This window comes from Neolamprologus brichardi, chromosome 9 (genome assembly GCF_056152115.1).
Source record: "Neolamprologus brichardi isolate AB-2024 chromosome 9, ASM5615211v1, whole genome shotgun sequence".
Classification (NCBI taxonomy): domain Eukaryota; kingdom Metazoa; phylum Chordata; class Actinopteri; order Cichliformes; family Cichlidae; genus Neolamprologus; species Neolamprologus brichardi.
In genome coordinates, this window is record NC_142112.1 from 26,658,858 (window position 1) to 26,684,835 (window position 25,978).

General features: G+C 40.8%; 2 protein-coding genes across 4 annotated transcripts in view; both read left to right on the forward strand.

The window, feature by feature from the left end:
* Positions 1–13,369, forward strand: part of smchd1 (structural maintenance of chromosomes flexible hinge domain containing 1) — a 39,332-nt gene extending 25,963 nt beyond the window's left edge. For all 3 annotated transcript variants that reach the window (XM_087846212.1, XM_006795027.3, XM_087846213.1), the window contains 25 exons: positions 488–627; positions 813–941; positions 1,033–1,257; positions 1,457–1,599; positions 1,702–1,787; positions 1,878–1,996; positions 2,768–2,929; positions 3,017–3,145; positions 3,368–3,447; positions 3,547–3,704; positions 3,826–3,941; positions 4,672–4,733; positions 5,158–5,245; positions 7,036–7,167; positions 7,266–7,421; positions 7,512–7,638; positions 8,105–8,224; positions 8,589–8,674; positions 8,760–8,882; positions 8,972–9,153; positions 11,503–11,612; positions 12,138–12,208; positions 12,564–12,732; positions 12,835–12,993; positions 13,071–13,369. In XM_087846212.1, the coding sequence (XP_087702338.1) occupies positions 488–627; positions 813–941; positions 1,033–1,257; positions 1,457–1,599; positions 1,702–1,787; positions 1,878–1,996; positions 2,768–2,929; positions 3,017–3,145; positions 3,368–3,447; positions 3,547–3,704; positions 3,826–3,941; positions 4,672–4,733; positions 5,158–5,245; positions 7,036–7,167; positions 7,266–7,421; positions 7,512–7,638; positions 8,105–8,224; positions 8,589–8,674; positions 8,760–8,882; positions 8,972–9,153; positions 11,503–11,612; positions 12,138–12,208; positions 12,564–12,732; positions 12,835–12,993; positions 13,071–13,165 (3,167 nt within the window). In that variant the 3' untranslated portion in view covers positions 13,166–13,369. The remainder of the gene's footprint in view (positions 1–487; positions 628–812; positions 942–1,032; positions 1,258–1,456; positions 1,600–1,701; positions 1,788–1,877; positions 1,997–2,767; positions 2,930–3,016; positions 3,146–3,367; positions 3,448–3,546; positions 3,705–3,825; positions 3,942–4,671; positions 4,734–5,157; positions 5,246–7,035; positions 7,168–7,265; positions 7,422–7,511; positions 7,639–8,104; positions 8,225–8,588; positions 8,675–8,759; positions 8,883–8,971; positions 9,154–11,502; positions 11,613–12,137; positions 12,209–12,563; positions 12,733–12,834; positions 12,994–13,070) is intronic.
* Positions 13,370–13,680: 311 nt separating this feature from the next.
* emilin2b (elastin microfibril interfacer 2b) lies at positions 13,681–25,941 on the forward strand. Its single transcript, XM_006795025.3, has 9 exons — positions 13,681–13,936; positions 14,086–14,211; positions 14,815–14,996; positions 15,125–16,840; positions 24,244–24,453; positions 24,530–24,583; positions 24,664–24,714; positions 24,795–24,911; positions 25,235–25,941. Exons 1-9 carry the CDS (start codon positions 13,812–13,814, stop codon positions 25,564–25,566), a joined length of 2,913 nt encoding a protein of 970 aa, XP_006795088.2. The 5' UTR covers positions 13,681–13,811; the 3' UTR covers positions 25,567–25,941.
* The last annotated feature ends 37 nt before the right edge of the window (positions 25,942–25,978 follow it).

The window sequence follows — 25,978 nt, forward strand, 5'->3', positions numbered from 1 at the left end:
GCAGCTTCCGTACCAAACTGTAATGCAGCTCGTCAGCAAGCTCTCGATCGCACTCCTGTAGAAATTTCAGGTGATGTTGGCATTCATGCCAAACTTCCTTAGCTTCCTCAGAAAGTAGAGTCCCTGGCGAGCTTTCCTGACTGCAGTGTCTGTGTGAAGGGTCCAGGAGAGATCCTCCGTGATGTTAGCCTCAGCCTCACTGTCCCATTTGTAGATGTCCCTGGAAACTGTTTTTTCCTATTTTAAGTCTTTGTCTGTATGCAGGCAGCAGCAGTATGGAACAATGGCCTGCCTTGCCAAAAGCTGGGTGGGGAGGGGTTTGTAGGTTTGTGGTTTGTCCCCAGGAGACTTTGTAGCTTCACTGTAAAGGTAACAGATTTAGCTGTGGTTCAAATGATAATCTGTTGGCTGCTAACATTAAGACAAGGTAAATTCGATTTTTGTCTTATTTTTCTTAAAGATTCCCTGATTTTGTGTTGTTTTTCAGGTATCCCAAATTCCCTCCATGTCAAACCGGAGGAAACGTCAATCGATGTGGAGAACGGAGACCAGGTCACGTTTCATGTCGAAGTTCACGACGAGGCTGGAAATATCACCGCTAACCCCAAACAGAACGTCCGCTGCGAGGTACAAACATGGATTTGTTCGGAAGTCACAGGTGCCTCTGTGAAAACAGAGAAAACTGTATTTATTGAAAGACCATAATGAGCTGTTTTATATATGTTGGTCTATTTATTTTCAGTGGTGTCTTGTTTCTGTCTGTAAGGCACTACGCAGGCTGACTCTTTTTGTTTTTGTTCAAACATTTCCAGGTTAAAGGTTTCCCCCCGGTGGTCACTGATTGTAGTAGCACCGGTGCTGGCCAGCTTGTGACAAAGCCCATTAACCTGAAAATAATGAAAGGAGAGCAACAAGAGCTCAAAGCTCAATTTGTGATGCCTGTGAGTTAGAAAAAAAAGAATTCTTCTGCTCAGAAGAATATTTCCAAGTATGTAGCTTGTTTGTAGTGTCTCTCTCCTCTTTTTATTCTAGAGTTACAAAAACATACCGCTGGTCATGAAGGAGCTGAGGGTGCTGCCCAGCACAAGGGTCTCTGTGATGGAGCTGTACAGTCAGGACAATGAGAATCTGGTGCTGAGGAACAGTGAAAAGATCGAATGGATAGCCGGCGGACTGCTGGAGAACTTATTCTACAAGCTGTATGATGAAGCTGGCAGGGAGGTACCGCTCACTGCTGAAATAGCCTCCATGATCAAGGTGTGTAATGTGCAAATATTGCTGTTTACTCTTGTAATAGATTTTTAGGTAGGTGTTGGATTTTGTAAATGAAAAAAAGTTGGGTTTTTTTTGTTTTTTTTACCCTTAAAAGAAGAATTCTAGGAATAAAAAAAAAAGACTTGTATGAGCCATTCTGTTTTAACACTTCTTAGCTTGATGTTAACTTTTCACTGTGAAGGTTAACTGGACAGGAGATGTCTTTCTGGAAGATCTGGTCCAGGGGAAGCTGCCTGATTTACAGGTACCTAAACGGGTGGAAGAGCAGCGCTTCTACCAGGTCTCCTATCAGGACCAGAGTGTGTCCGTCTCCTTCACTATCGTGTAAGCCATGAACCTATAATCAAAGCTTTGATTCAGTGTTTTCATTTGATACGGTCTGCACACTGATGTGTGAAGATATAAAGTCCCCTCTTTTGTTTGTAGGCCTCGTCCAGATGAACCAGAGCGTCTAAAAGTAGCTTTACCCCAAACCACAGTGAAGCTTGGTGAGATCCTCTCCGGAAACATTAGTGAGTATAAATCTGATCATTTACAATTAATCACATTTTTAAAATTCATGGTTGCATGCTATATTACTCAGAATAACTTTCTTTGCACAGGCTTGGAGCTTGTGGACCAGTTTGACAATTTAACCAAGACGCTTACCCCCACCTGTTTGAACCACATAAAAGTGGAAGCTGAGGGGCTGGACAAATCAGCCATCACATTTAAATGGCAGGTGGGACCAGAGCCATGTGCATTTAAGACAAAAGTTGACTCAAATATTAGTTAAATCAAATCAAATATTCACTAATGCAATCTTGATATTATCTGAGCAAACAAAGCTCCCTTTATTATGTGTTTTTGGTGAGCTAAGGGTATACATGTGTGCATTTGCCCTTTCACCTGCCCTGTGACCACTATAAATCTACCGAATCCTCCTCCCTAACAATGAAAAAAAAAAGCCTGCTTTTGTTAAAATAACAAGGTCATATTACTGGAATTCCACAGATAATGAACCCTCCCTTACAAGTAAACAAGGAGACAAAACATTTTTCTACACTCTGTAGATAACACGAAAAGCTTTTGTCTCTGTGGTGTCGATGTTATTTTATATGACCGAGATGGTTTTGACCTTCATAAATTCAGAGGTGGTGCCACAAAGCTGCTGATTCAGATTACAGCTGAAGGAGAGCTGAATGTTGCTTTTAGAAGAGGTTAATGAACTCTTGAAGGAACCAAGCTGTGTGCTATAAAACTTGTACTTAAAGTGTTCACAATTTATCCTGCATTTTACCACTGTAGTTACTGTTTTACTATAGTGGTAAAATAGTAACTGTTTGCATTATTACGGCACCCGTGTAAATACTGTATGTGGTTCATGTGTGAACTGTATTTGTATTTGTCTAACACAGTACTGTAAGAAGATGATGATTTAATAATGAGCAGGCCAGATGTGGTGATTGTGATGATGTAAGCTGATAAACCTCACGGCTCTGTATTGTGCCAGGAGAGCAGCTGTGCTGCCATGGTGACGGGAATTCGTTTCCAATCAGGGTCTCTCGGCCCCCGAGAACTGTCTTTCAGCTACTCTGACTTTGTGGAGCGTGTCAGTATTAAAGTGACCGCAGGACTCCCTGCTCAGCTTAAGCTCATCAGCGAACCGGAGCAGGTAAACAAATAAAAGATTCTTAATTTAATTTCTTTTTAGAGACAAACTAAAGGTATAGCTTATCCTTTTGTGTGTTTTTTTTCCCAGCCTTTGCAGGTGTTAAATGATCACGGCATCTCCAAACCATTTGTCGTCCAGTTGTGTGATGAGTGGGGAAACCCTTCTCCAGACCAGAGGGTTGTAGTGGACTTAAAGACTTCACCTCCAGGACTGACGGTTAGCTTGAAAATCAACACAATCAAAGAAAGCACCATGTAGTCCTGTGAAAAATGAAGTACAGTAGCTGTAGAGTAACAGCTTAGCTTAGACCAGCTTTTATAGGGGTGGTCACACTTGCTGCTGATCACTTAGTCAGGTTTATTGGTTTGGCAACATCTGGCTGCAGCTGTATGGAATCTATACAATGATCTAATAGGAGAGGTCTTGTTATTGTTTCAGGTGAAAACCAATGTTATTTCACAACCTGTGAACGCAGAAGGGAAAGCCTCTTTCATTGTTAATGGTTTGAGCGGGCCGAAGTAAGTAAAATTTTATTTGTAGTAATACAGCATCAGTCTTGACGTTTCCACTACTGTAAAGTCACTAGTGGAAATGTTGATAGCCTGTTCTTCCTCTAGGGGGTACTATCAGCTGCAGTTTAAAGGCTCCTTCAACAAAAAACCCATCCCTGGTCCATCAGTGAGCCTCACTGTCCTCCCTGATCCCAAAAAACCAGTCAGCCTATCAGTGGAGTATGACACCAGTGTCAAGTTTTTTGCTGGAAGCAAATTCCCAGGTTTGCATTTGTTTTTCTCTCTCCTTCCTTTAAAAAATGTTTTATTAATTCATTTATTTGTATTTTGATCAGTTTAATCTCTGTTCAGCCAAACTAAGGGAAGGTCTTTGTTTCTCCTCAGTTTTCTCAGTGACTGTGGTGTCTGATGAGGGAAGTCCAATTACTACTTTTAGTCCAGCTGCTGTGTCCATGTTCATATGGGATGGGGTATCTTCAGGGAAAAAACCTCCAGAAAGAGTGAGTGACTAAAACACAAGAGTCTCCTTGATATACAGTGGTCCCTTGTTTATTGCAGGAGTTTTGTTCTAAAAAATAACCCGACAGGTGAAATCTGTGAAGTAGCCAACTTTATTTTTGTTTTAAATAAGTCTGTAAAACCCCTCACTACACACTTCATACACTTTTCTCAGACAGGCATGAACATTTTCACACTTTTCTCTCTTGTTTAAACGCTCTCAAAGTTCAAACCTTCGTAGAAAAATAAGTACAGTGTTTCAGAATGAAACCAAAGGCATCTGCCGGTGACTTTGACGGTGCAAATCATTTCGTTGACATTGTTGTGTTTGTTGGGGAAAAACTGTTCCAGTTTAAATATACAGCATACATCTCTAATGACTTAAAAACCCAAGAATTGGGTGCACAAGTTTGAATTGTGGATTGTCTGGAATCCACAGAGGGTCAAAATTTCACATATATACATATACTCACTTAAATCTATTAATAAGTGGTACTGAAGATTGTACAGTGTCTTTAAATTGGAAAAAGCCATGTGTATTAACATTAGTGATAATGATTGACCATAGTTGTTAGTTTCTCTGTTAACATAAAAAAGATTTGTTCGACGCAACTCATTAGATTGACCAATACCAGGAAAACTAAAAAGTGCAAGTAGAGGAGTTCTTTTTTTCCTGTTGTAAACCTTTCTCTTAAAATAATATTTATTTATTTTTCAATATTTCTTGTGTAGGCCATTGAGCTGAAGTGTAATAAACCCATGAAAAATGAAAAGAATGACTGTTTTCACTTCAGGTAAGATACTTTTCACGTCTGTTTCTATTTTGTTTGACTTGGTGACAGATGTTTTAAAGCATAGCTTTTATATTAATATTATTAAGTTACTTCAAGCAGCTAGTTAGCTTAGCTTAGTTTCCACTAAGCCTTAAAAAATAGGAAACGGCTAGAGTGACCTAGAAACCAACAAAGTCATGTTAACTAGTGAGTTTGAGAGCTGCTGGTATTGTAATAAAAATGTTTTATATGTAAAGTCAAACTAAGGGTTTCTTTTGGTTTCCAGTCTTTGTGCTATGCTAACCAATGCTAAGCTAATCACTTGCATAAGGTAGTTTCAAATTTATAGTATGTAAGACGATTTTCCAGAGTGTAGGTTTGTGTTAGAATAATGGTGATGATGATAATAGCTGAAAAAAATAATGTACCGTGCGTTTCGTTGCAGAGACAAAGACATCCCAGAGGCAGCTAAAAGGCACACCATACAGTTTTCTCTTCGTATTGACAAAAAAGACGTTCTCTACAGCAATCAGGTTGGTTTGAATATATAATAAAAAACACAAAACATTTTAAACACGTTTATATTTTGTTTTCAAACGCTCATAAAGCGTATTAAGCCACCCTCCACATACTCATTATTTGTACCTACAGTTGCATGCAAAAGTTTGGGCACCCCTGATAATTTTCATGATTTTTCTTTATAAATCATTGGTTGTTTGGATCAATTTTGAATCAATTTCATTTCAATATATCATATAGCAGACGAACACAATGATATTTGAGAAGTGAAATGAAGTTTATAGGATTTACAGAAAGTGTGAAGTAGTTATCTAAACAAAATTAGGCAGGTGTATAAATCTGGGCACCCCAATAGAAAAATTACATCAATATTTAGTAGATCCTACTTTTGCAGAAATAACAGCCGCTAAACGCTTCCTATAGCTTCCCATGAAAGTCTGGATTCTGGTTGAAGGTGGAGACAAAACATCTCCAGTTCAGTCAGGTTTGATGGTTTCCGAGCATGGACAGCTCGCTTTAAGTCACACCATAATATATCAGTAATAATCAGGTCTGGGGACTGAGATTCCAGAACATTGTACTTGTTCCTCTGCATGAATGCCTTAGTAGATTTTGAACAGTGTTTTGGGTCGTTGTCTTGTTGAAATATCCAGCCCCGGTGCAACTTCAACTTTGTCACTGATTCTTGAACATTGTTCTCAAGAATCTGCTGATATTGACTTGGATACCATGCGACCCTCAACTGTAACAAGTTTCCCAGTACCTGCACTGGCCACACAGCCCCACAGCATGCTGGAACCACCACCATATTTTGCTGTAGGTAGCAGGTGTTTTTCTTGGAATGCTGTGTTCTTTTTCCTCCATGCATAACGCCCCTTGTTATGCCCAAATAACTCAATTATAGTTTGATCAGTCAGATCTTCTTCTGCATTACTCTTCCATACAACATGTCCTTGTGCAAAGTGTGCTGAATATTTGAACATTGCACAGTGACACCATCTGCAGCAAGATGATGTTGCAGGTCTTTGGAGCTGGTCTGTGGGTTGACTGTGACTGTTCTCATCATCCTTCGCCTCTGCTTAGCTAAGATTTTTCTTGACCTGCCAGTGTTCTTGACCTGCCAGCCCTTCGGGCCTTAACTAGAACTGTGCCTGTGGTCTTTCATTTCCTCAATATGTTCCTCACAGTGGAAACTGACAGCTGAAATCTCTGAGATAGCTTTTTGTATCCTTCAACCTAAACCATGATGTTGAACAATCTTTGTTTTCAGGTCATTTGAGAGTTGTTTTGAGGCTCCCATGTTGCCCCTCTTCAGAGAGGATGCAAAGAGGGGAAAAACTTGCAATTGGTCACCTTAAATACCCTTTTTCATGATTAGATTCACCTGTGTATGTAGGGTCAGGGGTCAGTAAGCTTACCAAACAAATTTTATGTTCCAATAATTAGTATTAGCAGAGAAAGGTATTCAAATCAATTAAAAGACAATGGTGCCCAAATTTATGCACCTACCCAATTTTGTTTAAGTAACTATTGCACACTTTTTGTAAATCCTATAAACTTCATTTCACTTCTCAAATATCATTGTGTTCGTCTGCTATATGATATATTTAAATGAAATTGCTGATCCAAACAACCAATGATTTATAAAGAAAAATCATGAAAATTATCAGGGGTGCACAAACTTTTGCATACCACTGTATTTTACTGGAGAGTAGTTGGTCATTGAGCTGTTGCAGGGCTGTAGAGCTGTTGCGTTACTCACTGAGAGAATTGACTGACCTCAGTGCTGCTTCCCATCTTTTAGATTCGTATAGATGTGGTGGCCAATCAGCCTGTTAAACTGGGACCTGTCTCTCAGACTCCAACCCCAGTTGTTTCCTACAGCGAGAACATTGCCAGCCGAACCTTGGTTGAGAATATGACACTGAGGATAATGGTGAGCTATTTATTTATTGTAAAATAGCAGAAGCAGCCTAAACTTTTCATAAATAAACTTTGCAGTCATAGTGAGTGAATTTCCATGGTTGATTCCAGGATTTGTATGGCAACCCAGCGGGGCAGGACCTGGGAGGGAAGGTGATCATCACTATAAAGTCCTCAGATGGAGAGAGAAACAAAAGCTTCCCTCTTTTTGAAAGAGGAGCCAGCAGCCTTGCAATTAACTTAGTTGAGGGCAAGGCCCACATCCCTGTGAGTAACCATTCTTCCCAGGACCAGCTTTTGTTTTGGAATTTAAGGGCCCCTCAGGGCTTATAATAATTGTTCACTTGCTCTCCTCAGAGACTGGCTATCAGGGAGAATAGCCCCGGTGACAATAGCAGCACCTACATCCTTGTTTTCAAACCTGAAGTGTCTGCCCATCTCGTAACCCTGACTGCTTTTGAGCTCCCCTTCCTTTTTTACAATGGTATGGAAAAACTGAGTGGTAAATGCTATTACATGCAGCTTAAGATTTCTGAAAAATTAAAGCATTACTTTAATTGTGTTGTTTTTATACATTTTTTTTGTTTTTGTTTTTACAAAATTCACTAATACATGTCACTCTACGTGAACATATAATGAAGGACTGTGGGGTGACTTTAGATTCGGACTTGTTGAGGAAGTTTCTGCATGCTGTTAGCTGGAAGCTCTAACAAAAAAACTCTATATTACAATATATTAAACTATTTATCAGATCGAATCATTCCAGCCCACTTTGATCACTACCTGTGAGCCAAAAACCTGAAATGCTATTTAAAGCTATTATACTTAAGAGTAGTATTAATAATAGTATTACTACTGTTACACTACTATAGTACTATTGCTTAGATTTGCTTTCTGACAATTCACTGTTAATTGATAAACAATTAATTCTTCTTTTTTTTCCATTTCAGATGCACAGAACCAGCAAAAAATGTCTGAACTGACCAGGAAAAAAGATGAACTCAGCAGTGCTATTGAGAAATATAACGAAGCATTGCGTACATACAAGGAGCTCCTTGAGTTGCTGACGGGTAAGATGTACTGTGTGCTGTTTGTATGTTGAACCAGGTCTCATTTGAAGTATCCTTGTTCTAGTTTTTTTTCCTAGACTTCATTGTTTGTTGATCTCTGCCTTGACATGCAACAGTGATTAGTGTTTAAAGACTGTAGTTGTGTTAGTAGGTCGTGTGGATAAGCTGCAAACAAACGGCCCCTTTTGGGATTAATGAAGTTACCTGAATCTGAATAATCTCATGTCAGTGCAAATGGGTATAGCTACAGAAATAATACTTTTAAACCACTGACTTTGATATAGTCTTAAATCTGTAATTTATCTGGGTTTTCCTCCCATACGTGATTAAAATTGTCTGCAAATGAAAATATTTTCCCCCTTAGCTTCTTACCTGACTGCCAGTAAGAAAGAGGCTGATCTTAAAAACGAGCTGCGCCGGAGGAAAGTGACAATCCCTCATTCCGTATCTGTAAGTTATGTCCATCCACACTCAACTTTCTTTTCTTTTTCTTTTTTAAACTGAACTGGAAATCGCATTTCTTATGTATCTGTAGGCACAACATATTGATACACTAATAAAAAAGAAGACTACTGAAGCAGAAGCAATTCAGAAAGTGTCCCAACGAGTTTTCTCCGTCCGTGACAACTTTAGGGGACAGGCAGATGTTTTGGGAATGGTAACTTTCTTTTTTTCTTTTAAAGATTCAGTACTTGTTTTGAGATGAATTTTCTGAAGATGTGTTTATCCTCTAATTTTTGAATGCAGGTTGGCCACCTGGCTCTCGTGCAGGATGATGCCGCTGCGTGGGTCATCTCCTGGCACATCAGAGGTGATATGGACTGTGTCATCACCAAAACAACAGAAGCAGCACAGCGGATCTATCGTGACACGCAGGGCAGGCAGCAGGTCATGGCCCTCGACAGCGTGCTTGTGCCACCAGGAAACAGGTACATGGAAGATGTATTTTATTAGTGTTGGCGTCTAACTGACGTGTGATGAAGATGTATGTGTCCTTTTATTAAAGTCTTTCCTTTTTAAGCCCTTTCCTTCCCAAAGTCTCTCAAAAACAGTAATTTAGAGCTCTTGTGGCAGCTCCATTTTGAACAGGCTGCCTGAAAGTCAGCTAGAATAATGTCGAACTCTATCAATGTATGCTTTGAACCTTGGGAGTCTGGAAATATGTTTTCCTCCAAAATAGCCACATTTAGTGTACAGTGTAACACTCTGTAAACACAGGTGGTCTCTCACTTTAGTTTGCTGTAAAAATAATGGTGACTGTAATTATTAGCACATATAAGACTCCATCCTGCTGCTCTTTGTTGGGGCTGTTTGGACACTAATGAGATTTACTTAACGACCAGCTGCTGCAGGTTTTTGGCAGTTTTTGCAAAGCTAGTGATTTAAAGGCACATCCCTCTTTTATAAGACTTGTATTTTTTCTAACTTTAAGTGCGTTTATTTTGTATTCTGATTTGATTTTTATTGTAAAAAGTGTTTGTTTTTTAAAATCTGATGACTGTTTCTGTTTGAGCTGCAGGTAAAAGTTTCTTTTACTGTTAAAATCATTTTAATATAATGAAAATCTTTGTCTCTTAATGTGAGGATGAAAGCCTTTGTTTGCTTTTGGAGACACGGGGGAGGAAAAAAGTAAAGCATCAGAGATGAGAAGCTGAATCTGGGGCGTGTTTGACATAAAGCACTTTGCAAAAAACCTGAGACATCCTTCATTTCTGTTTGTTTTTTGTTTTTTTTAAATAATTTTCAGTCCAGTCCTTATACCAAACACCTTTTCACTGGATTTTTTTTGTTTGTTAAGCCAATAAACACAGTTTATAGAACCCTAAGTCAAGGAATGAGGCTGTGTTGTGATGACACATAACAGACAACTTAGCAAAGAACTAATTTAAATTGTATCTTTAGGAACTTTGTTACTAACAGCCTGTCACATAAACCCACATCATTTTTTTCCATTTCTTTAGCTGAATATATGACAAATGCCAAAGATAACACAGTTTGACAGACAAAATGGTGTTTTTGCACCAACAACTTGATTCCCAAAGTGCTATTAGTCAAAAACTTGGCAGATCTCGCTGGTGTGCAGTGACTCTTTGTGGAGAACAAAAAAGAAGGCATGTCTGTAAAGACAGGACAGCAGGTTTACAGTATCTGAAAACCATGCACTTAAGAAATAGGGGAAAAAAATCCAGAAAAGACCTGAGACAGGAGTTAAGAGATGCATCTGGTCCTCGGTTGAACCATCTGCGATTCACTAAAGCCTCATCAAAAATGGTCTAAGTAGACGGATGGCTTTCAAGAAGCTATTTTTAAAGAAAGAAAACTGGGAGAAATGGCTGAGGTATGCCAAAGTTAGTTCCAATCATTGTCAATATGTACAAGGAGGTCAGCAGAGGGATACAACAGCGAGTGTCTACGGACATCTGTAAAACATGGCCGAGGCTCTGTCGTAATTTGGGGTCGCATTATGTTGGAGATCTTATCAATTGATGGAATTACTGATTGACACACTGTCAATGCAGCAAAAGAACTTCCCCAGAGCCTGGGCATTAATATTATTGAAGAAGTCTGGGATCATCTTGATGGAGCACAGAACGAAAGGCAGCCAACATCCAAGGAAAAGCTTTGAATGTCCTTCAAGAAGCCTGGAGAACTATTCATGAAGACATGCCAAAAATTGACTTTCAAGCTCGTTAGTATTGTACAGAATCAGCTGTTTGTCTTGTGTGCTGTATTTCCTTGTATGTTTCCACATGTTTCAGTTAATCATGGCACCCATTTCCCATTGTCCAAGCAAAGGATGGAGAAATTAGGAGTTCCTCAAGGCTTCTTCACAGTGTTGTATTCAGGCACTGTATTCTTTTTCTCGTTGCTTTGTTTGGCATGTTTACAGAAAAGGAGACCTCACATGTAAGAATCACTAGAAACTGTCATGTCTGATCTGCAAAATACTAAAAAAGAAAGACACAAATCCAAACAGCTGATTGACTAATCTATCATCGGATGTCTTAATGGTTACTAAATTTAATCTAAAACACCTTCTGAAGGTCTGCAGACATTATTTCCAGATCATACAGAAATGATGTTGATCAGCTGGAAGGACGCACAAAAACAAATTCTGGCATGAAATGGAAAAGATCCACATAAACTGAATGTGTGCTACACATGAACTGTAGCAAAGCAGTGTTCGTTTATGCAAAGAGAAATGATCGTGCATGGTTTGATGTTGCCTTTACGTTTGGAGCAAAGTGTCATGGTGTTGTGATTTGAATTGCTTACAGACCGCTGCCACACATAAGAAATGGCTACCCGCTCTTTGAACCCCATGGGAACCCGGTTTACGGCAGAGAGCTGCTGATATACCCCTGTGATCCGGAGAGCTGTGACATCGGTGAGCTGCCTTAAATGGATTTCCCCTGCTCAGCGTAACGCTCCCTATTTGTTTGGTTATTGCAGATCTGAAGTAAGACTCTGGCGTTTCTGTGGGTTTTTAGAGGCTTGCCATCTCAGGCTGTGTTTGCTGTTGTTTCGGGGGTATTTCCCTTATGCCCCCACCACTCCTGTAAAGATTGGGGTAAATGTTTCCACCTGGGATCCAGCCTCACAGGGTGGAAGGGGGCTTTCTCTCCAGGGGCACTGTTGCTGGAGCAGAAATTGGGCCTCTTTCCCGAAATTAAAATGACTGTTTATGTAGTGATTTTCTTTGTCGTGGGTAAAAGTTGGCTCTGTCTGTTTGGATTTAGAGCATTTACCGTTTAAGTTTACACTGATTGCCTCTGATTTACATTGAAATATGAACACTTGGCTTCTTGCCACTTGATTATGAAAGTTTTCAGTAGCAGTTAAAAAAAGTTAGTTGTAAATTTGTTCCAGCAGGTCTGAAAGTTTCTTGCTCGTGCTATTTTTTTCTTTCTAGTGTTTAAGAACATCCTGGGAGATACTATTCTGATTGATGACCTGGACTCTGCAAATAACTACAGAAGGGCGGTGAGTGACTTTGCTGAAGCAGATGTGCAATTTTTTTTAAAAAACTAACACTGTGCCAGAGCTGGTGCCTAATGTAGAACTGATTAGACTTTTATTAGTTCCAGTGGAGGAAAAAAAAAAAAAAGAGGGACTGCTGCCAAAGAGTGAAACTCAATGGCTATTGGAGGGGCCAGGAAAACCCAATGATTCATGGATGACCTTTGCAGATTGTGTCCACTAGGCTCTCAAACCTGTCATATTGTGTGCTGGCTCCTCAATGGAACCAGGGCAGAACTGGCTTTGCAGCAGCAGTGTTGCTGTATCGGTGGAAACTCTGGTTAATTTCCTCTAACAAAAAAAAAGCTGTTGTTTACAGGTGGTGCAGAACAGGATCCAATGTCCCACCATACTGACCAGGCAGGGGGATAGGGTCAGTAGCAGAGGAAAGTTTGGAGGTGCACAGAACAGGGCCCCACCGATGACCACGTTACACATGTTTGGAGCCCCCCTCCCACAGCAGTACCACAGTCTAAAGGAACAAATAGGTGACTTAAATCATGGACATTTTACATTTTTAAAGCTTGATTTTGTAGCCTTAATGTTTCTGATTATGCTGTAATTTCTGTTTTCTGGGGTGTGCTTGACAGACCTGCTCAGCCAGTACTGCTCAGCTGTATCGAAGAGAGAGGAAATAGAAAGGGAGCGAGATGATCACGTTAAAAAAATTACATCTCCTGATGTGCAGCAAAAGCAAAAAGATTTGGACGACAAAAAGAGGCAGCTAACAGAGATTGAAAAGGAACTCGGTATGCTGTTTGAGACGGTTGTTGATGATTTGATTTTGATTTTGTTGAATTTTAATTGATCTTTGTTCTTCTTCTAGCATCAGCATCAGCAAAAGGAATGAAACGACACGCGGTGGATGGTGGTCAGCCCTCCAGCAGCATTTCAAAAAGAGCAAGACAGAGTTCCACATAAGAGATTCTGATTGGACCAATGGATTGTTTTACTATAAGTCTTTTTTTGTAATTTTATTTGTTTGTTAACTTTGAGTTGATACAATGTATTTTATTTTTTAGATGCCTTTTGTACATTTTAACACTTTTGTAATGGTAAAAACTGCTTATGATCTTTGCAGAGCATGCTGAATCTGCGGAATGTATGCATTAAAAAATTCTTAAGATCGCACTTTGTGTATTTGTTCGTTTCATTTCTGAAAAACGCAAATCTGAAAACTTTACTTAAGTTTAAGCATACCGACAGTGTTAGGCGCACATTTTACGCACGGAGATAATCACTGTGCCTTTGAAACAAAATCAATCATTATCCACATTTAGACGTCCGGATATTATTTACGGCGATTACAATGTTTTATATGCGAAATGAGAGCGAAATGTGCACTTGCATGTGTATATGCGAGAACTGGCAAGTTGGAGAAAACGCATCTGTCAGCGTTGGAGGGGTTCCCGAAACGTCACATCCAAGGACGCTGGAAGGAGCTGGTTTAGATGTGTGCGCTACAGAGACGGAGCAATCCGCAGTGCCTTCACTGATCTCCAAACCAAAGATCATCACTACTGATTACAACCTGAAGGGATACTGCAGGATTTAAAATATCTCAGCCATGAAGCGCGGACTCCTACTTATCCATTTGTTAATGGTTTTCCCTCTCATCACTGGCTCACCTTTTCAGTACAGCATGTTTCAGGGAAACGCATATTCTGGCGCCGAAACAAGACAAAGAAACAAGTAAGTAAACTGGACATCAGTTATTGAACTCATGACTGCAAGTCAGTGAAGTACTCTTTCTTTTCTGTGCGTAACTTTGCATTTAATTGTGCATACGCACGCGGGCTTTTGCTGCACACCAGGAGTGATTAACAAGTGATTTTGTGCAGAAACTGGTGCGCCTACGTTGTGCACAAGAACGTGAGCTGCGCTGTGGTGGGAGGCACTGAGAGCTTCGTACAGCCGGAGGTTTTACCGTGTCCACCGGAGCTGCCAAACTGTGCGCAACAAGTGATGTAAGTTCCCAGAAGTGCTGGATATTAGGTGGAGGTCGGCAAATTCTTTGTTTTTGTCGGTTTTTTCTTTTTCTTTTTCTTTTGTCTATTTATTTTGTTATATGAAGCAATACTTTTGTTACTGTCTTACAATAGGCAATCAGGGAATACTATGAATGGGTTTATTTGTTTCTTTGGGTGTTTTTAACTGTTGATAAAAAATAAAAATAAATAAGAAAGCAAAACGTAAACAAAATATCAGAATTAGCAAGCAAAATTTTCCCATCCAGCCTTCACTGGTCATAGAAACGCAGACATGGGCTGGCATTTCTCTGACTTCCCCTTTGTTTTGCTTTACTGTTTATTGAGCAACCAATACACCAGTGACATGTAGTTAATCATGGGTGACAGAACCAGCAGTTTTCGTGAGTGGAACTGGTGGGAACTGATTCCTGCCAACTGCATGATTAATGAAACGAGCAGACTGGGGTTTGTCTAGTCTTAATTAGCAACAAGTTTACTTTGTATTGCTGAGAAGAAGAATAGCAAGAAATCTTATTTGTCTGAATATGTTTCTAGTAGATGTTTGCAATATTACTTTATACTAAAGTCTTATGTTCCCAGATATCAAACACACTTTAGACCGACGTACAAGATTGCCTACAAGACTGTCACAGAGCTGGCGTGGAGGTGCTGCCCGAGGTACCAGGGCCATGACTGCATGGAGTTGAAGGACACCAAGCCAGTCCAAACAGAGCGTTTGCCTCAAGCTCCAGCTGCCTCTGGACATTTTCCAGCCCCATATGGTGAAAGACTTGTCTGTAACATAAGAAAGTCTTGCATTAAAATATGCAAAATAAAATGAAACTGTTTAAAATGCTTTGCTAACCATCTCACTTTAATTTTATTGCTCCAATTCCAAAACCATGAACAGATGGCCAGAGTAACCATCCGCGGGGAGGGCAGGGGCAATTTGGAGGTCAAACAGGTCACAGAGCACAACATGGTCAAAGAGAATCTCAAAGCTCCCAACACCTGGAGGAGGAAGTGCAGCGACTATCGCAGATGGTTCTGGACATGCAAGCAAGAATGACAGACCTGTCCTCGAACCTGAGAGTGGATTTCCAGGAGGATGCCAGTAAAATGCTGGCTACACTGCTGAATAACCTCAGACAGCCTGCCAGTGCACAGGGTGCAGGGACCGAAACCATTCAGGTACAAGGCTTCTCTTTTGACCACAGCACAACACCAATGGAGGATGTCATGAACAAGATTAACCAGGTCACAGATGATCTTGAGTCCAAGCGCAATACCTTGGATGAGCTGCTGGGTCGCGTCAACCATCATGATGGGCAAATTCGTCTATTAATGGATGCCCAGACCCCTCTGTCCACGGCTTCTTCTGCTCCTTCTATAGATGATGCAGACCTGCGGGCTTACCTGGACGATAAAATCAGCGCCCTGAGAGATGAGCTGATGGAGGGAATGGATATTAAAATGGCAGATTTGAAAAACTCTTGTGATTATAAAATTCTGTCAGTTCAGGAAAATTGTGAAGGACAGGAAGCCAACTACCTCAGTCTGGCTGAGCTCATGGATTCAAAGGAAACTGACCTCCGCAATGAGATCCAAGACCTAAAAACCAAGCTGTCTGTTCCGGGGAATGAAAAGCAAGTATCTGACTCTGTTCTGGCTCAGCTGGAACACTTTGAAATTCGTTTGAACACCACAGAGAAGTCTTTAATTGCACTGAGCCACTTTGTAGAGGAGAAGTTGAGAAAAGAAAGGGAAGAAGTTGTCAAAGACCTGAGGGAAACTATGGACAATGAACTGTCCTCCATGGAGGACAGACTCTCAGCTCTGTTGATTAAAACAACCTCCAACTCCCCATCTGGTGGTGAGCCAGAGAGTCCTGACGTTCAGCAGAGAGACGTGAACACTCTAAAGGACTCCGTTCAGTTTCTGGAGAACAGACTCGATCTTTTGAACCAAAAGTGCTCAAAACAGTGCACAGATCATGTAACTGTTGTTGAAAACCTCAAGCAAGACTTCCACAGTTTCACAAACTCTGTAGATGCTATGGAGACTAATCTGATAGTCCAGAAAAGTGCCATCACAGCTTTGGAGGGGCAACTCCTCAACTACAGCAATATCATTGAGAATGTAAAGGGTGAATTAAGCTACCTTAAAGGCGGTGAGAACCAGCAGTCTCAGACTCTCAAACGCTTTAACTCTAGCTGGGCTCAGGTTAAAATGGAAACTGAACAGGAGGCCAGGGATCTTTTGGCGCTCCACAGAGCCCAGCACCAGAAACTAAGAGAGCGACTAGATGAGCTGGGCAGGGAGGTGGAAGCCGAGGCCGATCAATGCAGGGAAAAGGCACAAGATGTAGAGAAGGAGATTGCCGACATGGGCAGTCGTATTGTTAATGTGGAGAATTTATGCAGCAAGCTGGATCCTATCTCCAGTAATCTCCAGAGCATCAAAGAGGGGCTGAACATGCACGTCACTGGTTTGTGGAATTGTGTGAATCAGCTGAACGGCACAGTAAGAGCTCATGCACAAGACATTGGAGGACTGAGGGGAATCTGTGAGACTCTCGAAAAACACATTATAAATATGGAGAGAGACCTCCAGCCTGGTAATGAAGGTAAGATGTCTGTGCTGTAATCCAAACACACTTTTCATTGCCTTAAAGTATGACTGATTCAATTCTTCTTATTTTTAAATATTTGATTCCTCCAGCAAAAAAACACACCCTTCACCAGTCAGTGGATTCCACATTATCGCTAGTTTTACATGCTTGCATTAGTCAGTCTTTTGGACATTACTGGATCCAGTTTGGCCTAAAGTAGAAATACTGAACAAGCAAGCAGCTTTGAAATGTGGAAATTAGGCTCAATTTGTCCTTTTATGAAAAAGTAAGATGACTGATGCCATCTTTATATTCTACAACCACATCATGAACTGGTTCATAATAAACAAACAGTAGTGAATTGGTTTTATGACTTTAAAGTGGGTTCATGAGCTGATGACAGTTTTTATTAGTTCCAAAAAGACATCGATAAGGGGTCGCTGACTTCCTGTCAGCAGTGTCAGTAATTGACATTTCATTACCAAATCACATGGCTTCATTTTACTTATAGTTGTAAAAGTCCATCAGTAGAATCGGGCACAGTGACATTTTTGGACGACGCCCATCCATAACACCGATGCTGCTGATGTCCTTTTTAGTTTACTATAATACAGGTAATGCCTGAGTTCAAAGATGGATAGACTAGCTTTAAACTAGTGAATCTGAATAAATTATAAACATTTTTTAAATTAGGAAAAGAAAATGTAATAGTTTGTCATTGCTATTATGCTGACCTAATATAATATTCAAGTTGTTATTTATTAGTGAAAAACAATTGTGGAAGGTGGGGCAAATTTCTTTTTTAATCATTATTCTGAAATGGTGCATGCCACAAAAAGACTGAGAGCCACGGCTTTAAATGGAAAACCATCCAGATTCTCTTGTCCTGGGGTCATTTTTGACCCCAGGATGTATGGACATTACAAGGGTTAATTTGATTAATTATGCACGGACACTTCAGTGGTCGAAGCCTGAGATGGCAATGAAACAGCTACACTTAATTTCAGGCTTTTAGCTTGATTACTAACCTGGAACTCATTTGTTTATCCTGGACTGACTGTATACCAGAGAATCTGTACCACTGGAGTGTGTTTCAGTCTGCGAGTGAGGGGAAGTTGGATTTTCATTTGACCGTGTTCTCAGTTAAAGCAGGCGAGCCTGATTGAAGACACATGGTTCATTTAATAGACCCCACTTGTGTTGAGCAATGCTTTGGCATAAAGAAATATTACTCACCAGGCTTATTTGTGCATCCAAGTGTGCATTTATTTGTATCTGTGTGTTTGCCCATAAACTCTGTACCTGTGTGCATTTAAATCTTTGGGTGTGTTATGGTTAGAACATCAGGGTGATCTTGTTCACTTATTTTTTGGTGCTGCGTGGTTTGTTGGGCTTTGTTGCTGTGAACATGTCTGAGAGTATAAATTTTCATATTGGTGCATATGTTGCATACTTTTTGCCTGAGTCTGCTGTTTAATGGCACCTATGAGACTGAGCTGGACTTGACTGACTCTGACAGTTTCAATTATGAACTAGAAGCACGCCCATAACGTTTACGAGCTGGGACTTCTCCTCTGGGACCAGAAGTTACCAGTTTACAAGGAGGTGATGCAGCAAAAATATTCTTGGCCAGAATATAAATGTAGGTCATCTGGAATAAAGCGGCACTAGTTCTTGTTCTGGGTCCACTCCAAGTCAAACCAGAGGTTTTGTATCTGATTTATAGTCAACTCTCACGTGCCAATTTTCACCAAATAGTCTCTAACGACTGAAAATGTTGTCACTCGACCTCGTGGTTTGTGTTGTAATATGTCATTGGGAAGTTGGAATGTTGTTCATGATTTCCACTCAAAGAGACATTAGAGGCCACTTTGTGCTTGGCTCTCAGTTTGTGTTTGCTCTGTGAGCTACCTTGTACTGCCTCGCACTGCTTATCTGAAGAGCATGGAAAATGCTCTGTCATAGAGACACACAGATTACCAAAGCCCTCTCGGGTACTGCTCTTTCGTTCACAGCCAAGAGCATCAGCGTTTGCAGATTAGGTGCTGCTCGCAGTCTCTGCAGTGCTGTTACTTTCTTTTTGCTTCTTACTCGTCAATCCCATTTATGGAGTTCTCACATTTTTAACTTCCATGGTTGAGCTCATTTCCTGTTGAAATAAACACAGAACGCTGTGAGCTCCTCTGAGGTCCCACAGGCCATCTGTCAAGATGTTTACCATGATGTCATACAAGTTGTGAACCTTAAAAAGAAAGAGCTGCAATGTGTCATTTCTTCACTGCATACTAACCATGACATGGATGTTGTCCATTCAACAGTGAGCTCCATATTTCTCAAGGGAGTCCATTGCACCTTTTCTTATTTCTTCAAAGCTGAGTAGCCACTAAGGATCAAAGTAAGTGTTTGCTCTAGTTATAAGTTTATATGACAGTGATTACAAATATAAACTTTACATTCCCCTTTTGGATTTTTTTCCCTTATTTTTATTTCAGTTGACTCTTGGGTTTAGTTTTTAACGAAAATAATTTTGACTTGAATGTTGCTAAATTCAGCTTACAAAAGCCCTGAAGACTGCAAGCTAGTAATCACGCATATAAACACTGTATGATTGTAATTATTTAACGAACCTGGCTTTACAAATGTTGTCTCAAGCGATGCAGCTTCATTGGATGTTAGGAAAAATGAATGTAAATATAAGTTTTTGTTTAGGAGAGATTTAACTCGCAGTTATGAGCTGTTGTTTGCTCCTTTTAGAGCTCTGCATTTTATCTGTGTGTCACGTGCCCATCCTCTCCGTTCTCTCATTAACTGAATATATTTAGTAGATACGTGTCAGCATTCACAGTGCTGTGCAAATGTCTTGGGCTACGCTTCATTTCTTCTTATTTTGCCTCCAATGAACCAGACTTGATTGTAATTTTTAAAGAGTTGTTAAGGAATAGTTCTCAAGGCTTTCTGGAGCTTTTTTGATGGCCATTGGGTGCTTTTTCAATCATTTTCAATCCAGTCGTTGTAGCTCAACGTTTTCAGAGAAACATGGGTTTGTTTGGGGTTTTTTAGCCGTCCAATTCAAGTCGATCCAATACTGTTCCTTCAAGCCTCATCAGAAATGGTCTCGGTGGAAGGATGGCTGTCAAGAAGCCACTGACAGCCATCTTTCCATTCTTAAGGAAGTGAACTCGGGAGCTGAGGTATGTCAAATTACACAAGAACTGGACTGAAAATCAGTTGCAACAGGTTTTATGGAATGATGATTCCAAGTGGTTGTCAGCATGTACAGATGAGGTCAGAAAAGAAGAAGACACTGTAAAATGTGGTGGATGCTCTGTCATGGTTTGGCGCTGTATTTCAGCCTTTGGTGTTGGGGATCTGCTCCAAATTAATGGAATAATGAACACAGAAAAACACCATGCAATATCAAATAGACTAAAGGTGGTAATAACAAACAGCCTTTAAAGCTCAATGTTAAAGTTGGAATTGTACAAACACTGTTTTTGCCTTATATACTGTATTGCCATGTATGTCTGCATATTTAAACATACCCATTTCCCCATAATCCCTCGCGTTAAAACACATCCTTTTCATGTTTGACAAGGAGATCTGAGATTCTTAAAGTACAGCTCTATTATGGAAACCTCTTGAGATTAGAAAGCATGCTTTCCTGATTGTGACAAGGCTTGTGGTTGGTGCTTGTAGTTTAATGACCTGTTAGAGATAAGGCACACACACTCTGGTCAGCGGTCAAATATGATAACCCCATGAACCAAAAACAAGATGGGACCTGTAGAAAAGCCCCCAAGAAAAACACAGTCCTCACTGTTTGTGTGCTGCTGTCTGTGGCTGCTCATGTATGCTTCATTGTTCTGGTGGAGGAGGTGTGACATTATTTCCGACAGAAATGTTGTGCAACAACCCCTTTTTTTGGGGTACTTTAAGCATGAAATTCTTAGGCTGGATTTATTGATTTCTAAATCATATCCTTAAGGGCTTAATGTGTTTTTGGTGAGTCATAAAGTCAATATGCACCAAATTGCAGTTATTACAATGCGGTATGTAATGTGGAAAGTGGCAGTTCTTGTGACACAAGGGGCTGTTGAAGCCTGGATCAGGCGGTTAAGGGAATAACAGCAGAGGGAGGATTTCCCATGCTGCTTTGGTGGGGGAATGAAAATCTGTGGTGGATGGTAGATCAAGCTGCATTTGTTTACAGCTAATCTCTTTCATCAGGACAAGCATTTTTGTGTGCAGGCATACATCCTTAGTTTGCGTCTTTTATCCTTGTAACACTGCGTCTGAAAACGCTTTACAGTCCCTCAGATCAAACACGACTCTCCAGAGAATCTACCTCGCCCTGTACGAGGAGCGACAAGACCGAGAAACACAGACCAGTGAAACACATGCACATGTGCACATTCACAGACACACACCCCCTGTGCTGTTTTACTGCCACGGGCTGGTCTCTCTGCACATGTTGCGTTTAACAAGCAGATTTCTCTGGCTTCTGCAGTGAACGATCCTTTTCCCCGGGGTGAGGGGATAAGCTGTGTGGCGATTGAACATGTGGCCGTATCTTGGTATGCTGCTGGTATGTCTTTTATGTGCTGGTTTTCCTTTTTGGTAGAGCAACTTAGATGTTGTAGACCAAAGAGTAACAATAATGAGTAATGTGCCTGAAGCTGGAAAGATCACTAGATGATAAACACCAATGGTTCACCTCACCTGTAGGTTAGTGAATGCACCAGGATGTGTGGTTTTGGTAAATGATGGATAATGGGGTCTTTTTTCTCTGTTAATGTCTTTAATAACAAGCTCAGATAATCACTCGCTGCTAGCCTGTTAATGAGGGTCAGCAGTAGCCGTACTTTAATCGTGAAAACAACTGCAGGTTTCTTGGAAGTTGAAAAACTGAATAAACAATGTTTAACATTTCTATCGACTGTCAGGCGTTACTGCTGGAAACGCACTTTAGTGTTGCTTAATGTGAAACCCATATGGTGGAAGCACAACCAGGAGCATCTTACAGTGTAAGATGCCATCCAAACTCCTGATCTCTGCACTCAACCATTGGCAACTATCGAAAAAAGGGTTGGCGTACTCACCCTTTGGTTTGTGAACTCTATTTACATTATACATGCTTCCCATAGGCAAAAAGAGATATATTAGAGAGAGATATTAGAGAGCACAGCATCAAATTGTATTGCTATGCTTTATCAGCTTCATCTGAAGCCAGATGACACACACCAATTAGTTAAACAGCAGGCATGTCTTCTTGCTTCAGATAAAACTGAGGTTATGTGTGGTCATGTGTGGGGTTTCTGTTTAATTGTTTTTTATAAAGTTTGCTTTCTTCTGAATCACCTACTGTTCTTTCAGGTGTGCAGACATTTCTCATTAGGCACTCAAACACTTAAGCTTTCTTCCAGTAAGCACCAGTACCAGAAATATAGTTGAGAAGTTCAGTTCAATAACTGAGATTTGTTGGTACAACATGTAGCTGACAGCTGGCAGCACTGGCCTGCCACTCAGAGCAACCACGCCCTTAATCGTGCAACTTTTACCCTCATATTTAAGCAGTTGCATTTTACAAAAATACGCCCTGCCTTCAGTTGTCACGAACAAGAAAATTAGCAATAACAAAGCCATTTTCTCTTTTGTACCAGATTATAAATATATTTCCTTCTGTTGTTGGACATTTTAACACGGGAATCTAAAAGCACTGCTTCCACCAAAGGAGGTCTGGGAACCAAGTGGTTCAAGTGTCAAAAAACTGACACCAGCACAGCACCACAGCATTGCTTGGCCCAAAGTTGAAACTGCTGTTCTCAGTGGCTTTGGGAGGGGGTACTACAAAAATACGCTGATGATTTGCAGTTGCAGCCTACAGATTCCACCCATCATGACTTTCTTCCCTCGTAAAGTATCCCAACTTTTGCTACATAAGGCTAAGTAATGATTGGTTCTCTAAACCTACCAAAAACTTGGCAGTTGACTTGCTTATGGAGTCGGCCTCAAGTGTAGATACTGCAGTTTTGGCACTTTGTGTTGGATTCGTTTTTAGGCCCACTTCATCTGTGTGCAGGATTGCTTATTATGCATCAATCACATTTCTGTATTTTATGTGCATGTACATATAGCAGTAGATGTAGCTTTTATATTAGATGGTCTAAAAAATTATACCATCTGAAAATTATAACCGGTTTTATATCAGGAGGTGTTAATCGTCTTATTATAGCAGATTTCTGTTCACAGACATGCTATACTCACTGGACACTTTATTAGGAACACCTGTTTATCTGATCAATCCAACTATCTAATCACACTGGACCAACTCACTGTTTTTAGGCATGCAGGCATGATGAAGATTGCCTGCTGAATTTCAAACCCAGCATCAGAATGTGTCTCTGAATGGGATGGTTGTAGGTGCCAGACAGGCTCGACTGAATATTTCAGAAACTGCTGATCTGCTCTCTAAGACTTAAAGAAAATGGTCAGAAAAAGAAAAAACAGAGCAGCAGTTCTCTGGGTGAAAGTGTCTTGTTGATGTCAGAGGTCAGAGGAGAGTAGCCAGAGTGCTTCAAGCTGACAGGAAGGAAATAATAGCTCAAATAACCACTCATTACAACGAAGGTATGCAGAAGAGCATCTCTGAATATACAAGACATTGATTCTTGAAGCAGATGTGCTACAGCAGCAGAAGACCACTCCTACTACTGCTACTTCTGTCAGATAAGAACAGGAAGCTGAAGCTACAGTTGACACAGGCTCAACAAAACTGGGACAGTGTTTTCCGATCTGATGAATCTCCATTTCTGCTGCAGCATTCAGATGTTAGGGTCATAATCTTGCATAAACAGCATGAACCATCCTGCCTTATAGCTACAGTGCAGGTTGGTGATGGTGGTGTAATGGTGAACCTCTCCATCCCTTTATGAATACACGGTGTCCATCTTCTGATGTCTGCTTTCAGGAGGATAAAACAACATCAAATCCCAAAGTGATTACTTGAACATGACAAGGAGTTCTAGGCACACAAATGCCCTCCACAGTCACCAGATGTCAACCCAGCAGAGCACCTTTGGGATGTCCTGAAACAGGAAATTCACATCATGGATGTGCAGCTGGCAAATCTGCAGCAACTGCTCAGTGCTGTCATGTTTAACAAGGACCAAAATCTGAGGAAAGATACCAGCACCTTGCTTAAAATGTGCCATGAAGAATTAAGGTGTTTCTTAAGATAAAGTAGCATCAAATGTAATATTAGAAAGATGACTGCAAGAATGTGCCATTGAGTTATAGGCATGATGTTTAACAAATCAGCTGGTTGTGTATCGTCTCTTAAAGCATCTGCCCTCCAGACATGTGTTTTTCACCGACCTTTAGCCTTTCCCCATCCCTCACTCCATATCTATTCTATTCAGGTGCTCCGGTTAGAGTGTTTGACACAAGACAGCCCCAAGGGTCAAGTAAGGGGCCCATGGTATTTGCTGGCCCCATGAATACCTCACTCTCGGAGCTGCCTGTGATGGAAACCGGAGAGGCGGGACCCCCCGGAGAGATGACTTCATCCAAGTTGCCCAAAGGAACAGATGGGATCATGATGCCTGTTCAGGGTTTTGCTGGAGCTCCAGGTGAGACACAACCACAACCGCACATGCAGTACACAACATTGTTTCGCGCAACTTATGTTTTTGTTTTGTTTCATAGCATCCCCACAAAAACCCACCGACATCCTCCAGACCAGAACTCACGTGAGCTCAGGTAAGTGTTCCTTTTTAAATGTCCTGCATTACAGCCGAGCGCAGGAAGAGTGAATGAAGCTGTTTTTATTTGATCAACAGATGTGAGCATGCCTCTCAGACCCCCTCCTCTGAAACGTGTCATGGCTTCAGGTCAGACTTTGATTATTCAAATTCCTGCCTCTGCTATCGTCATGTTTGGCAGCCTGTGATGTTTCCTTTCCTGTATTCAGGGGAGAAAGTGTCGTTCTCAGCTGGTCTGACTCTTCCACCGTTTCAAGGAGTTGTCGGTATCATCCGATTCAACGAGGTGCTGGTCAATGATGGTGGACATTACGACCCTCAGACAGGTATCTGTTATTTTAGTCTTACCCCATATTTTCCTCTGGATTTATAAATTAGTTGGGGGTTTTTTTGTTTGTTGATTTTTCATTGATAAATTGTTTAAGCGTGGGTGGGGGTTGGGGGGGACGGACGACGACTTTAAAATAGTCTTATGAAGTTGCTGAAAATAATCTTGGTGCTACAGGAAAAGCCAAGATTATTAGCCTGAATCCTCTGGAGCTTAGTAACTTTACAAAATTGAAAGCAAATCGATTAAATAGTTGCATAAATATTGAAGCCACTGTGTTTGGTAAGAATCTCAACTAACTGCATCGTTATGTGTTCTCAGGCATCTTCACAGCTCCGATGGATGGCCGTTATCTGGTGACCGCTGTGCTGACACCCGAGCAAGGAGAGAAGGTTGACGCAGTCCTATTTGTGTCTAGTCGCAGCATCCAGAGGCTGAACTCTGCTGGTTTCATGTCTGGCGTCACAGCTCTGCATTCACACGAACTCTGTAACTGCACCAGTTCAACGTCAGCGAGCCTGATTCTTTCACTGAGGCGAGGAGACCAAGTACGACTCGTCTTAAAAGCTGGAAAGCTCGCTGTCTCAGCCTCATCTGAGGTCGTGTCATCTTTCAGCGCTGCGCTTCTCTACCCCAGCACATCAAAGCGGTAGTTCGACCGACGCCTTAGAGTGAAGTATGGTGCACATTACTGATGACATACTAGAGCTCATTGTGATGTTATAGCTATAATATAATTTGATCTCCAAATAACTGAGATGATTTCACTTCATGAGTATTAATATATAGTTTACACTGCAGTGTTTTTAATTTTAAAATTTTAACATAGTTCTCAAATATTTGCTTGAGCATGCAAGTGTGTAGCAGTGGAAGTTTCCTCACATTCACAGAGTAATCAAGTAAACCACTAAGTTACTTTTTTTCTACTCTTAGCATCCCCCACGACTTTGAGGTAACAGAGACACACATGCTAAATGTATAAAATAAGTCTCGATCATCCTTTAAATAAAGTCTCTTTTATTAATGCATCATCCAACATGTTTTAACTGTTTCAGTCAGATACAT